Here is a 14,592-nt window from a genome sequence, read left to right as displayed (position 1 = left end):
TACTGATTCAAACAGGACAAGACAACCCGTCCTGGTGCTTGTCCCACACAGCCTGCTCCTCCTAAATTGTCAGAAAGCTCAGCTCTAGGCACCCCTTCTGCAGACACGGAGGCGACGTCATGCATTCCTGTCAGTCTCAGCACTCCTCCGACTCCTCATCAACACGGAACCTGGCAGTCATGGTACCGGGACGTGGCTGGCAGGAAGAAAAGAGGTGTAACAACAAAGGGCCACTTCCGCTTCCGGTGAGGCGAGTGCTTTCACTTCTTTAGCTGCGGTGACTAAGATGGAAGCATTCTGGGAGTCACGGGCTGGCCACTGGGCCGGGGGTCCGGCCCCGGGGCAGTTTTACCGCGTGCCGTCCACTCCCTGCGCCCTCATGGACCCGGCGTCCGCGCTCTGCGAGGGCCCAATCACCCGGACCCAGTGAGTTGCGCTATAACCGCGCCAGGAATGGGCGGCGGGCTGGGACTTGGACCTGCGGCGCCTGGGTGGCGGCTCCCGGGGACCCCGGACGCCGCGATCAGGGACCCTTTCCATTCTTCAGGAACCCCATGGTGACTGGGACGTCGGTACTCGGGGTGAAGTTCGACGGCGGAGTGGTTATTGCTGCAGACATGCTGGGCTCCTACGGCTCCCTTGCTCGTTTCCGCAATATCTCCCGTATTATGCGAGTCAACGACAGCACTATGCTGGGTGCTTCGGGAGACTACGCTGATTTCCAGTATTTAAAGCAGGTTCTCGGCCAGATGGTGTAAGTCGCCTCCGAGTGGAGCGAAGCTCTCGTTTTTTATTCCCTTAGATGGGATGGGGGGACTTGAGGCTTTGGGGGAGTTGTTGGGTCTAGCATGTGAATGTTTTGAATACTTTTTGGCATTGTATGTGGGTGGGGAACCTGACTTCCGTTATCATTACCTTATCAACCATTTATTTTTAAGGATTGATGAAGAGCTGTTGGGAGATGGACATAGCTATAGCCCTAGAGCTATTCATTCCTGGTTGACAAGGGCCATGTACAGCCGCCGCTCCAAGATGAATCCTCTGTGGAACACCATGGTCATTGGAGGCTATGCTGATGGAGAAAGGTATTTGATAACTTCCCCGACCACCCAGCCTAGAACCTACTGAGTGTCTTTTTAGTTTTTTTGTTTTTCAAGACAGGTGTCTCCATGTAACAGCTCTGGCTGTCCTGGAACTCGCTCTGTAGATCAGGCTGGCCTTGAACTCAAAGAGATTTGCCAGCCTCTACCCTCTGAGTACTGGAGTTAAAGGCGTGTGCCACCACTGTCCAGCTTTCTTCAGTCTTTGAAAAGAATGGTTTTTCACACTTGTATTGGTGCTTGTGTGCTAGTGTGTGCTAGTGTGTGTGTGTGTGTGTGTGTGTGTATGTACACCATGTGGGTTCTAGGGCTCAAACTCGGGTCATCAGGTGTGGTGGCAGGTGCTTTTACCCACTGATCCATCCTGAGTCTCCCACCCCAGACTGTTTAACCCCAGAGAATTCCCACCTTTTAATTCAGACCTCATGGTCCCATTCTTTGGCCAAGAAATATAAGATTAAATGAGTTCTTTGATCTGTTTGTCCCTGCAGCTTCCTTGGTTATGTGGACATGCTTGGTGTGGCTTATGAAGCCCCTTCTCTAGCCACAGGTTATGGTGCATACTTGGCTCAGGTGAGTCATGGGACTAGCAATGGGGAAAAGAGGAGAGATGTTCCCTGTGGAGTTCTGATAGGAGACAGGCTGGTATCCAAATGTTGGGCATCAGGTTTTCTTAGTATAAGAAGGTGTTTACATGACCTTCCAGAGACAAGATGTGGTGAACAGGGATAATAGCCTTGCTGCAGGATGGAAGCCTTAGGACTTCCCTTTTAAGAGGATCTTAACTAGGTGGTGGTACACATCTGTACTCCTAGTGCACAGGAGCTGAGGCCAGGAGGGCTGTGCATTTCAGACCAGCTTGGGCTACACAGACTCTATATCTCAGAAACAAAACAAAAATGAAATGACTCATGGGTAAAGGCACTTGCTGCCAAGGCTGACAGCCAGCCCAGGACCCCCAGGGTGGGCAGAAACAAGTCCTGCAAAGCAATTTTCTGACTTCCACATGCGTATGCATACATATATATGTAAGATAAGTAAATGTCAAATGAAATAAAAAAGCCAGCACTTTTCTGATGAGACAGCGGGTAGAAGTCTGTCGTTCACTTTGGTGATTGTTTACACGGGTTGGAATAGGTGTTAAGCTAGTGTCTAATTTCTCCCTTATTTTGCCCACCTTTTAGCCTCTGCTTCGAGAAGTTCTAGAGAAACAACCTGTGCTGAGTCAGACTGAGGCCCGGGAGCTCGTAGAGCGCTGCATGCGAGTGTTGTACTACCGAGACGCCCGCTCGTACAACCGGGTGAGACACGGCAGAAAAGTACAGGCTCTGGGGCCACCATGCTAGTGTAGGCCTTTAGTCCCAGCACTCGGGAGGCAGAGGTAGGCGGATATCTGTGAGTCTGAGGCCAGCCTGGTTTACAGAGCTAGTTCCAGGACAGCCAGGGCTGTTACATGGACAAATTCTGTCTCGAAAAATCTTTAAAAAACCACTAAACTACAAATTGTTACTTCTATTTTGGAATGAGAGAGCGACCCTCTGAATTAACCTCTGTCCAGACTGGGTATTTACATTACATGTTTTGTTTTCTTTTAGTTTCAAATCGCCACCGTAACTGAAAAAGGTGTTGAGATAGAAGGACCGCTATCAGCAGAGACTAACTGGGAAATCGCCCACATGATCAGGTGATTTAAAATGTGGGCGAGTTGGAAGCCTTTGGCTTGCATGACAGCCTCTGGAGGGCTGGCCTCCCAGACAGTGGTTCTGGGTGCAAGGGGCAGAGCTTCTTAAGCTGATGCCTTGGCACTTCATCACTTTCTTCCTAAAATATTCTTTCTTTTTAGTGGCTTTGAATGAACTACAGATGAACGTCGAGTTGAAGCTGTACCCTTCTGTATTTGGATTAGCTGGCTCAAAGTAGACTTTTGTAAAATAAACCAGTCCTTTGAAGTGTTTGCTGAGTTGTTTTGTTTTGAAATGAGATCTCACCCACCATGTAACCCAGGCTAGCCTAAAACTCAGAAATCTTCCTGCCTCTGCCTCCCAAATATTGGAGTTAAAAACTTGTGCCACCATATCTGGTCACGCCAAGAGCTCAGCTGCTGCTGTCTGAACCATTGATGTGCTGTTTCCTTTCCTGGGCAGAGAGCCAATTTAGTTCCTGCGAGCATGCCCAGAGGTTGATGTCAGAAGTCTTCCTTAGTCATCCTCCACCTTAACTTTCTTGGCGTAATTCTTATGAACCTGAGCTTCTCTATTCAGCTAGGCTGCCAGCCAACAGGCCCCAGGGGTCCTGTCTCTACCCCCTCCTAGAGCTGGGATGCCCAGGGCTGAACTCGGGTCCTCATGCCTGTGCGGCAGGCACTTGACTGAGCCACTCTAGCCCTTCATTGTATTTGAGGTTGACCTCAACTCGGGGCAGTCCCTGCTGCCTCAGCCTCCCAACTGAGGGACTGTAGGTGGTGATGTAGGTCCTTAGGCTCTTCAGCAAGTGTAGGATTCTCTGAACAAAAGACCCCACACAGTATTCATTTGCGATTGTTCTAGAGCTAGCTTCTTGTAGGTCACATTGATCTTTGGTAACACAGTTGGTTTACATATATACGATATTCTCATTCTATTTATTTTTTGTTGTTTTTTCGAGACAGGGTTTCTCTGTGGCTTTGGAGCCTGTCCTGGAACTAGCTCTTGTAGACCAGGCTGGTCTCGAACTCACAGAGATCCGCCTGCCTCTGCCTCCCGAGTGCTGGGATTAAAGGTGGATATTCTCATGCTAAAAGAATCCTTTTGTTGGGAGAAGGTGGTTAATGACGGCTCCAAACCTGATGACAGGTGTGCTGGAGCTGCTGGGGAAGCTAGTCCCCAGTACTAAGCCCCACATGTAGCCACACACAGGAGAGCTAAGCACATTTAACTAATGTTTATTGTCTGTAAATCTAGCACCTGGTACTTTGTGTTCATTAAAAAATCCTAAATGGAGGGCTGGAAAGGTGACTCAGCCTAAGAGTGGATACTATTACTCTTGCTTGTGGAAGATGGGACCCTAGCTTGATTCCCAGCACTCATGGATGTAGCTCACAACTGCCTCTAACCCTAGCTCCAAGCGATATCTGATAACTGCCCCCCATGAACAGCTGCACTTGCGCACATACCCACATAACTAAAATGATTAAACATAATTAAAATCATTTAAGAAATTTCCTAAGTGGGACTGGGTAGGTGGCTCGGTTGCTTAAAGCACTGGCTGTGCTAGTGTGAAGATCTGAATTTAAGTCCCTAGAACCCATGAAGAGCTGGATAAAGTAGATCTCTGTAACCCCAGGTCCTACAGGGAGATGGGCATGGGGGAGGCAGAGCAAGAGGGACCTGTAGGCTTGAGAGCCAGGCAGTCTGGCACAGGAAGCAGAAAAACTGTCTCATGTAGGGTGGAGAGTGAGGACACCTGAAGTCACACAAGTGCACACACACAGTCCTCGGACGCAGACCCCAGGATCTGAGTTCACTCCCAGTCCCACAAGATGGCAGGAGACTCAGGAGTTGTCCTGACCTCTGTTCATGTTGTAATAGCACGTGTAGCATGTGGTGTCCACATTCAACACACGAATGACTGTTAAGTATAGCTGTTAAGGTTGGGAATTAGCTATGTTCTACCCCTGGGGTGGTTTCAAACCTTTATTTTTACAAATGAAAATACATCTTCTGCATGATGCACAGACCCTTTGAGAGTGGTATAGACAGCAGCAGACAGGCTCACACAAAGAAAATCCTGAGCCTTCAATCGGGAACTTTCACATACTTGATCTCAACACAGAAAGTTGTCAATAAATACATGTTTATTGATTGAACTGAATTATAAAAAAAAAAACAAAAAACTTCCTTCTACTACTAAGCCATGCAGGCAGAGTCCACAAAGACAACTTGCTTGCCAAAACCCAGCCGATCCACTGTTACCATGACCTTAAAAAAAAAAAAAAATTACCCATCCAAAGTCAATGTGCAGAGGCCAGGAACCCAGCTCCACTAAGGCTGTGGCTGCTGCAAGACGACAGAAGAGGCCTAGGCTGTGGGCTGAATGACCACTTACAGTTCAGCTCTCTCAAAGGCAGCTGGCGTTGTGGTAAAGTCCATCAATAAAATGGCACTGAGCAAAAAGCTGGGGAAGAGAAGCACAGGTGGATCCTCCATTCAGATCTCCAACGCCACGGGTTCAGAGCTGGCCAAACTTCTGGGATCAGTCCTGTTCACTACGTTATAAAAACTGCGGGGAGAAGGTGGTAATGAATACCACACCTGTACCACCAGGCCGCCACATCCTGACTATCTCCCAGTCTATGAAAGTCTATTAAACAGGGGCACATAAAAAAGTTTATAAATCCATTTCCTCTCATTTTATTAAATGTTCCACTTATGTACACTGTAAAGGTGAACCACTTACAAGCTTGTGCAGGTTGCCTCCTTGGCTCACAGGAGGAAACATTGCCGAAAGCCTCAGGGTGGACAAGAATGGTGTGGCTGTGGGAAAGGTAGACTTGGTTTTTGTTCTTTTTTTTCCTCTATGGTACAGTACATTTTGGTTTATCACCATAAGTACATCATTTTTTTTTAAAAAAATCCATCATGCAAACTGTAGAAAAATTTTCCTTGAAGTTGGCAGTGAAAAATAAAGATTCGTGTCTTTCTCTGTGCACACCTCTATGCTTTTTTCTCACACCAGTTTCTTCTGTAAGCACTGAGAGAAATGGGAAAGCCAGGGGTCAGCAGGAGTTCACGCAGTCTGTCCTTTTCAACACTTAACACATGCCAGTCGGTACCTGTGATGTCTTCGGTAGGTGTGCAGTCAGGACAAAGGTAAACAAAGCAGCAGGGGCTGATGGAAGACAGACTAGGGATGGCTTCCACCTCGATACTGTTTGATCACCTCACCCAGTACCTCTTGCTTGCTAGGGACACAATGTGCTCCTTTGCCCAGAGTAAAGGACAGCGTGAAAATCAGGAAAGGGGTCCAAGGTCACAAATGCAAAAACTATTGTTTCTGTTGTGTTTTGGTGGAGGGTGGAGAAGTCAAGGTGGCCTCATGCACTGCAAAGCCACAATCTTACACCCAGAGTTGCTGTAGGAACCAACAGCTCTGGATAGGAGGGGAAACGAGAAGGAAAGAGGTCAATGGGATTCTTTTTTCATTTTCATTTTTATATAAAAGTGTTAAAGACCACAATGAAAAAAATTTATCCACATATATAATAAACCAGTTTGTGAGCTACATATTTTTTCTTTCCCATTTGCAGAAAAGTTCTCACATTAACAATGATTAGATAAGTATCATGCCCAAAGACATTGGCCACACAGTAAAACAAACAAAACCCAGAAATACTATGATACAATTGAGGTAAAAGGGGAAACAAAACAATTTAATATCTGTCCACAAAGGATTGTTTTCCTAGATTTTTGTCAGAAAAATAGCAAACACAGTGATTTAAATTAAAGAAGAGGAATTAAAAAAAAAAGTCACAAAAACCTGTTTTTAGAAGTGAGTAACCAATGGGCCAGCTCCTCGGCTCAGAAGTGATCACTACTGGCTTTCTAATAACCCACAAATTCACAGGAAGTATCAATGTCAGGGGAGCAGTGGCATAAAATTAGAAATATAAACCAAGACCCCCCCTTTCTCTAAGTCCCTCTACCCACCCTCAGCCTTCCTACCCAACTCCATATGCTCTCCTGAGCCCAGCACCTAAATCTCCATCAGATCTAGGTCAGCTTCCTCAAAGCCATAGAAGGACTCCGTCTCACTTTCCCCCTCAAAGAGCTGGTGAAGGCTTTCAGGATCAACTGTCTCTTCAGGAGACGATCTGGGTCGGGGGGTGGAAGCCGGCGGCTCCTCAGACCGTTCTCCACTCAGCTTCAGCTGCTCCTCTAGGGAGGCAATGAGCTCCTCCTGCATGTCGGCGTTGCGTGTAGGTGAGTTAACATTGCCATCAGGACCTGGCACAACACTAGCCACAAGGAAGGACCGCTGGACTAGCTCTGGGGAGTCCCCAATGACACCCAGCACCTCATTCAGCCAGTTCAGCACCAGCTGAAGCAGGACATCAGAATCACAGGCAGAATCTGCCATTTCCCGAGCCTGCTCCTTCCACTTTTTGTGCAGGAAGTTCTTAACAGTTCGTTTGATGCATACGTCCAATGGCTGGATCTTAGAGCTACAGCCTGCAGGGACCACAGCAGGCAGCGTGTTAGAGGCACTGAGCAGGGCCAGTACCTCTTCTGACAAGTGAGTGCGGTGGCAGTCCATCACCAGCATGCCTTTGCCGTGCTGACAAGCTGTGTGCTTCTTCCACACACGGGATGACCAAAGCTCCATGATCTCATCATCACTGTAGCCGCTCTCTTTGGCCTCTAGCAATATAGAGTCTGGCACGTTAGCAGGCCGATTCACTTGTCCTCGGAAGAAAACCAGGGTGGGGAGGACAGTGCCATCTGCCAGGACAGCCAGCACTACATCACACCAAGGCTCCCCTGTGCCCACTGTCTGCAGAGCATTCTCCTTTCGGTCATCACTGCTCAGTACTTCTGTGTCCAGAAACAAGGAGACCTCATCAATAGCCACAATCATAGACAAAGGTAGGTCCTGATTGTGAATCTGCCGCTGTACAAACTCAATAAAGAGTTCTGCATTTTCTGCTACATCCTTCGGTAATGTGTGGGCTACAGCTCGCCGGGCATGGGGGGTGAGGTGGTGCCGTAGCATGAAACGCACAGCCCACTCGTAGGATATCTTAAACCCCCCCTCCAAAGAGCGTCCTATTTTGGTGGCCTTCTGAAACAAGGTTTCCTCATTTACAGGCAGCTGTTGCTCTCTCTGGACCAGCACCCACTCAGCCAGTTTCTCTTCTGCCTCAAAGCTGAGATATTTGCCCTCTAAATTCTCTCCCTGAGAGGCCTGGAAGCGTCGAAGCCAACGACGGATCCGACGCTGGGGGTTTCGGAAGTGCTCAGCTGCCAGTTCTGTGTTGCAGCACAGGGCGAACAGCACCACCCGCAGCTTCTTCACAGACAGCTGCTCTTTCTTGCTAACCCCACTGCCGCCTCCACCACCCGATGCCGGTTCAGGTTCCTGGGTTACGGAGTTTCCTTCATCCTGTTCCTCGACATTCAGACATTCAGCTCCCTCTGTGGCCAAGGGCGGTAGGGACAAGGGCTGTGGGTGAGTAGGGGTTGCTGGTGGGGTTGCAGTTGAGGCTGGCGATGGAAGTGCCTGGGCCAGAGGAGCTGTGAGCTCTTGCGGTTCTGCTGGGGTGGCCCCTACAGGTTTCACAGTGGCTGCTTTGTTAGGGGAGAAGGGAGGTGGAAGATACATATTCTTCAGATTCCGATCATACGCTCGCTCAGGAGTCTGGCCAGGCCTAAATGAGTGAAGATGGGGAGCAGAGAGCGCAAACATCAGTTAAACTTAGGAATTTAAATAATAGTGTTACTAAGAGCAAACATCATGCAAAGTATACATTAAATCATGAAATGAATGTTACCTTGAGTGAGGCATCCAACTGAGCCCTGGGAAAATGAGATTTAAAAAAAAGTTAGATCACTGGGGAAAAAAAAACCAACATTCCATAGATTTCAACAAACTACCCAGTAGTAGACTCTTCTTAGTCTTATCTAATTGCAGGTTAGAAGGTTCACAGTCTAAGGTAGTGTGTGTCTAAACAGTGAATGGGTGAGACCAGAGAAAGATGCTCCTGGCTCATAAAGAATGACATCCTTTCTCCCACTTACCCCGTGGTAAGATGCTGCTGGATCTGTGAGAGGGGTTGAACACTAAATGCTTAGCCATGGCATCTCCCACAGAGGTAGCAAAGGTACACGAAGTGCAAGCCAGCTTGATTCCACTGAGAGGGAGAGAAAAGAGAGAGAGGACCAAGAGTATATTAGATACATATAGCATTGACATTAAAACAGCTAAACTTTGAGGCTTAAATAAGGGAGCGATGCACATAATCACTCCACAAAATAAAGATATGATATTAACAACTTTAAAATTACAGAGAAAGTATTTTATTACCTTACAGAATTTTTAAACAAAGCCAAATACTTGGGGCTCTTCCGTGGAACATGATTGCTGAAAAAGACAAAGAAACAGAGTTACAACCAATGACAATGTCCAACCAAAGAGATGCCTTCTCAAACTTCAATATAAACACAAAATAACCTGAGGATCAATTACAATTCAGGTCTAGGATAGGGCTAAGAATCAACATTTCTAACAAGCCCCATCCAATGCCTGAACTGTAGGAGACCCTAGGAGATTATTTGGAGTACAGACTAACAAAGTCAAATGAATACGGGCTTGCTCTTTTATCTTCCAAGAAGAGACGGGCCAACAGCTTTAAGAGTTGAAAAAAGAGCCGGTCAGTGGTGGCGCACGCCTTTAATCCCAGCACTCGGAAGGCAGAGGCAAGTGGATCTCTGTGAGCTTGAGGTCAGCCTGGTCTACAAGAACTAGTTCCAAGACAGCTAGGGCTATGAAACAGAGAAACTGTCTCAAAAACCAAGAATTGAAAAGCAACAAAATAGAAATGGGAGAGGCTGTGCTGAGTTTTGGACCCTAAACTACAAGTGCTGGTTTCTTCCCAACTCACTTGATCATGTGGTTGGCATAAGCTCGAGAGCAGCAGGTGCTGTAGCGGCAGAGAGAACAGTGCACGTAGGTTGGGAAATGATTAGGGAAATCCGGGATCTCAAAGCTGCACTCCAGACATGTCTGCCGGCCCATGACGCTCCTGTCAAAAACAAAAGATCATTAGTTTTGACCACTGATCCTGATTTCCTTGGCTATCAGGAAATGCCTTGCACACACAGTTCCCACCCGCTTAGCATTTAGAAGAAGGCACTAACATTTTCCTCACAGCTCTCTTCTGGATGTTGCGCTGGACAGGGGGATAAAGGAAGACTGGCAAGGGGTCAGTGGAGGAGGTCAGTGGTGCGGCCTCCTGTAAGGCGCTAGAAGATGTATCATTTGACACAGGAACAGTTCGTGGCTGCCCCCGAGAAGCCCGGATTGTCACCTGAAAATCAAGGGAAGAACCATTAGATGGCTCCCACAGTAAACCTCAGGGTGCTGTCTAACCCCACTCTTGCCCTCCCCGGATCTGTAACTTCTGTCAAGCCCTTTACCTTGGTGCCTGGTTTCAAGCCTTCCAGTTGCTTAGGTTTACGGAAGGTTTTATGGTGCTGAAGCTTGTGTTCAATTTTGTCCTTGGCAAAGAGAAATTGTAGCCGGCATTTGTTGCAGTGATAAACATTTCTCTTCTGAAGAGGAGAAAAAACAAAACACAAGAATCCCTTAAAGGTTCACAGTGGATCAGTGTCAGCACTATTCTTTCCTTCCTTCTGCGGGGAATTCACTCAGTAAGAAAACAACTATTCAAAACCAGAAGCCTATCACTAAGAACACCATCTCATGCCCCCAAAAATGGAGGCCAGGATGAACAGATCCTCAGCCACTTCCTGACTTGGAGCACACAGGCCAGCAACACACACTATCATCTTGGATGTTCTTTTAGAATTTTTAAAAACACAAAAATATACACAGTAAAACTGTCAAGCAAACAACAAAACCACTCAAACTTCTCACTCTGCTCCCTTCACATTCTAGGGTTGCCTTTAACCCAGACTCTTGGTTCACTTCCACAGACTGGTTCACGCACACTTTCTTACCAACAGCATATAAGCAACCACAGAGCAAAGTCTCCTTGTTTCTTTCTTTTCTGGTGGTGCTAGGGATACAAGCAAGAAGTCGAAGCCTTCCTTATGCCAAGCAAGCACCCTACCACCAAGACACTTTCCAGCCACAAACAAAAGATAGTACTCCCCACTACGTATGGGGGGAATCTTAATACATCTATACAGAGATGTTTCAGAGACCATTTTAGGACATGGTCTGCCAAAACAGGACTCATATCTGTAACTTTACTTGGATAGCAAATAAATGTGACATAAGGCTAAGATACAAGTACTGGTTTCCACAGGCCTGTACTCTTTCTGAGTGACTGTGTATGTACATGTCAACACGGAGCACACAGCACCCACCTTGTTTTCCATTCTTATTTCTCTTACAAACCTTCATTCTCCTCTAGTAGGTTTTTTTGTAGCACTGTTTACTTTTTTTTTTTTTTAAAGACAGAGACTCACTGTGTATCTGAGGCTAGCCTGCAACTTACACAGCAGTCTAGGCAGGCCTCAAATTAACGGCAATTCTACTACCTCAGCCTCCTGAGTGCTGGGATTACAGTGTGAGCCACCATACTAGCCTTTCTATAGCATTTTAAAACAAGGTTATGTCTATTCCATATTGTAAATAAAATATAGCAACACAACCTCCATCTTCCCTGCAGCCATGCCTCTGTCCTCCTGTGTAAATGCACGTCTTTGGGCTGTCTCCATTTACTTTCTCAAGTACTTTGTTTCTCCTGCTAGAACCCAACCAATCCAACAGTCTCTTAATGCTGCTTAATAAAGGGTCTGCCTCTGGTTTCTTTTTAGCTTAACATTCCTGTGGCCTGGGCATTTTGATCACACCCTTTTCTTCAGAACACTTTAGTTTCCTTGGCAACAAAACTGTGTTGTAATGTCAACAGACAGTGCTAAGCCAAAATACCCAAATCTCAATATTCTCTCAAAAATTTGCTTTCTCCAGTATGTCTCAGTAAACAGTCCTGCTTGTTCACCCAAATGTCAAATTTAAGACTTTTTGACACAAGATCTTGCTACGTAGCCTAGGCTACAGGGTCTCAAACTCTTGAGCCCTCTAGAACTCAGCCTGACAGCAGTATGGCTAAGACTTGTTCTTATTCTCCCGCCATTTCCACTCAACCCATCTCTAAATCCTAAGTACCATGCTGGAAGTCCCTCTTGACTGTCCCTTTTCCTCACTGCACAAACCAACACCACTGTCATCTCTACCTAGTGATTAAAGCCCTTGGCTAGTCTTGCCTCTGCTCTCAACTTCCACTCAGGTCACTTAGTGCTGCCAGGTTAAATCTTGAATAAAACAAGTAGGAGCTTATCCCCCAGAGGAGGAAAGCACCCATGATCCCCTAGCTTCCAATGCTGCCTTGTATCCTACGATCCACACTGAACGCCTCTTGCTTCCTTACACCGCCACAGGCTTACCTTGCGCTTCAGAGGAACTACTTCTGTTCCACCTACTCTTCATCCTTACTCATCCTTCTAACTCTAAATACCAACCACTTCTTCCTGGATATCCGCTCAGCTCCCACAACAGGGAGATGCTTCTCTTGCTCTGTTAACACAGTCCTAAAAATGGCTCAAGTATTGTTTCTTTTAGCACTAAATCTCTACCATCTAACCCAGTGTAGCAAGTAACAAGACCTGAACCATGTTTGCTCACAATATATGTTCTCTACCAATATCATTTATCTATCTCAACCCTAACCCTAGAACCCAAAAACTTCAAATGAGAATACAGGATTGCTTGGTGCTGATACCTGGTGCCTCATGTAGTGCTGCTGGAACGCATTGCCATTTTTGAAGACTTTCAGGCAATACGGGCAGAGCAAATGCCGAGTATCCTCATGAATCATCCGAAAATGGGCATCTACCTCAGAGTAGAGGGAGGAGCGATACTGACACACCTGAGGTCACGCAAGAAGGAAAATAAGAGTGAGTAACTGGAGCCATAAAAAGAAGTAACAAGGATATGCAGAGAAAGGATTCTTAAATGCATGGGTATTATTGTACTGGTCCTGTAATGGAGATCTATGTGGGTGATACGTTTAGCTGTGATAAAAACAGTAAAGGACAGACCAGTCTGAGAAGAGCCTATATTTTCTACGGAATAAAATCATCCTATCCTGAGAGGGGAAGCCCGGAGACAGACTCTCCTCTAGAAAGTCCTCACTGCCCATGTCTTCAGAGCACCTACACAGTATGTGGACAGTGGGGAGTTAGGGTATTCATTAGCAAATTTCTTTACAATCAGTTTTAAAACAAAATGCCTAAAAACCGCTCTGGGAAAAAGGCAATACCTGGCAAACATAAGGCATCTCTCCAGGCTTATGAGTGTCCTTCATGTGCTGGAGGAACAGCGGCTCGCTCTCAAACGCCCACTCACAGATCTTGCACTTGGCTGTAAGAAGAAACACAATCTAGACATGCACCTGGACGGAAGACCTCCGGCCTCACCTCACTCGCAGTCACCAACACATGGACAAGAGGTTCTGCTCACATCTGTGCTGCCTACGGAAAACTCGTGTCCCTGTCTCTAACTCGGTCTTTTAAAAACAAAGCTCTCTTCTAGACTGTGAACTATTTTCATCTTAAATTGGACATTCTCCCTTTATTTCTAAAGTCACATTCTCTGTTTATCATTTCCCACTTCCATTGTTGTCATCATTCAGTGACCTAGGAACTGACACCTTCACTGAAGCTAGGCAAGCCCTTGGTAGAAACCCTCATGACTCACTACTGTTCACGGCGTTCATCCATACAGTGTGCATCCTTCACTGCTGAGTGAGTTTTTAAATACTACATGATTTTCTGTCTGTGCCTAAGGACCAGAAAGAATTTGTTCGGAAAAGGCTGACAAACATTAAGAGATGTTTGTTTCTGTGACAGGGTCTAATTACACAGTCCTATATGGCCTGTAGCTTACAGATCATTCTGCCTCTGCTTCCCAAGTCAGAGATTAACAGTGTGTGTCACCACACTTGGGTAGACAGATGCTCTTAGCTTGTCATTAATGTCATTTCTCTTTATATATTAACAGAGTCAAGATAATTATACTCTGAAATTAGCCAATTTGTCAAGCTTGATTATAAGAATATAATTATAAGTGTTTCATAAAATTTTTAATTGTTTCATATTTAAATTACAAATTATGGCTGGAAAAGGGGGCATATTTGTATTTTCTTCTTTGTTCACTGGCCTTTCAAGTTTCTGCATATATGGAAATTATAGACTTTTAAGAGTTTTAAGTATTTTGATAAAGTTTTAAGTACTTATCAATGGTCTACCCACTTGAATCTTCTAAGTCCTTCTAAAAGTTTAACAACTACTTTTTATGAAACCTGACCACAAGACCTTCTCCCTCTCAGAATTATCTTACCCATCATTGCTATTGTATAAGGCATGTTTGTAGTATTATTTTTTTGTTTGGAGATAAGGGCTTATGTAATCCAGGCTTGCCTTGAACTCAGTGGTCTTCCTACCACTGCTTTCTAAGTACTGGTATTCCAGGCATGAGCCTGTAAACCCAACCTATAATACTGTCTTAGTCTCACACACTATAATTATATAAGTTCCTATATTTAACATAATTTTTACATTTTCAACAAGCTAGCAGTCCTCTAAAGGACATCAGAAATAGCCTGAACAGGGCGGGAGAGGTGGCTCAGTGCTTAAAGTATACACTGCTTTAGCAGAGAACTGGAGCTCGGGTACCAGCACCTACACTCCAGCTCACAATCATCTTGAAC

General features: G+C 45.9%; 1 protein-coding gene across 1 annotated transcript; it reads left to right on the top strand.

Annotated features, from left to right (window-relative positions):
• Positions 1 to 241: 241 nt before the first annotated feature.
• On the top strand, positions 242 to 3,054 carry LOC121438002 (proteasome subunit beta type-4). The gene is made up of 7 exons (XM_041638168.1): positions 242 to 426; positions 548 to 754; positions 939 to 1,085; positions 1,592 to 1,673; positions 2,285 to 2,401; positions 2,696 to 2,784; positions 2,944 to 3,054. The coding sequence occupies exons 1-7, from the start codon at positions 287 to 289 to the stop codon at positions 2,954 to 2,956; spliced, it is 795 nt and encodes a 264-aa protein (XP_041494102.1). The 5' UTR covers positions 242 to 286; the 3' UTR covers positions 2,957 to 3,054.
• The last annotated feature ends 11,538 nt before the right edge of the window (positions 3,055 to 14,592 follow it).

This window comes from Microtus oregoni, unplaced genomic scaffold (genome assembly GCF_018167655.1).
Source record: "Microtus oregoni isolate MIOR12 unplaced genomic scaffold, Mior012 000054F_ref0000373, whole genome shotgun sequence".
NCBI lineage: Eukaryota > Metazoa > Chordata > Mammalia > Rodentia > Cricetidae > Microtus > Microtus oregoni.
Note: the sequence above shows the minus strand (reverse complement) of the source record. Positions and strands in the feature narration are given on the sequence as shown.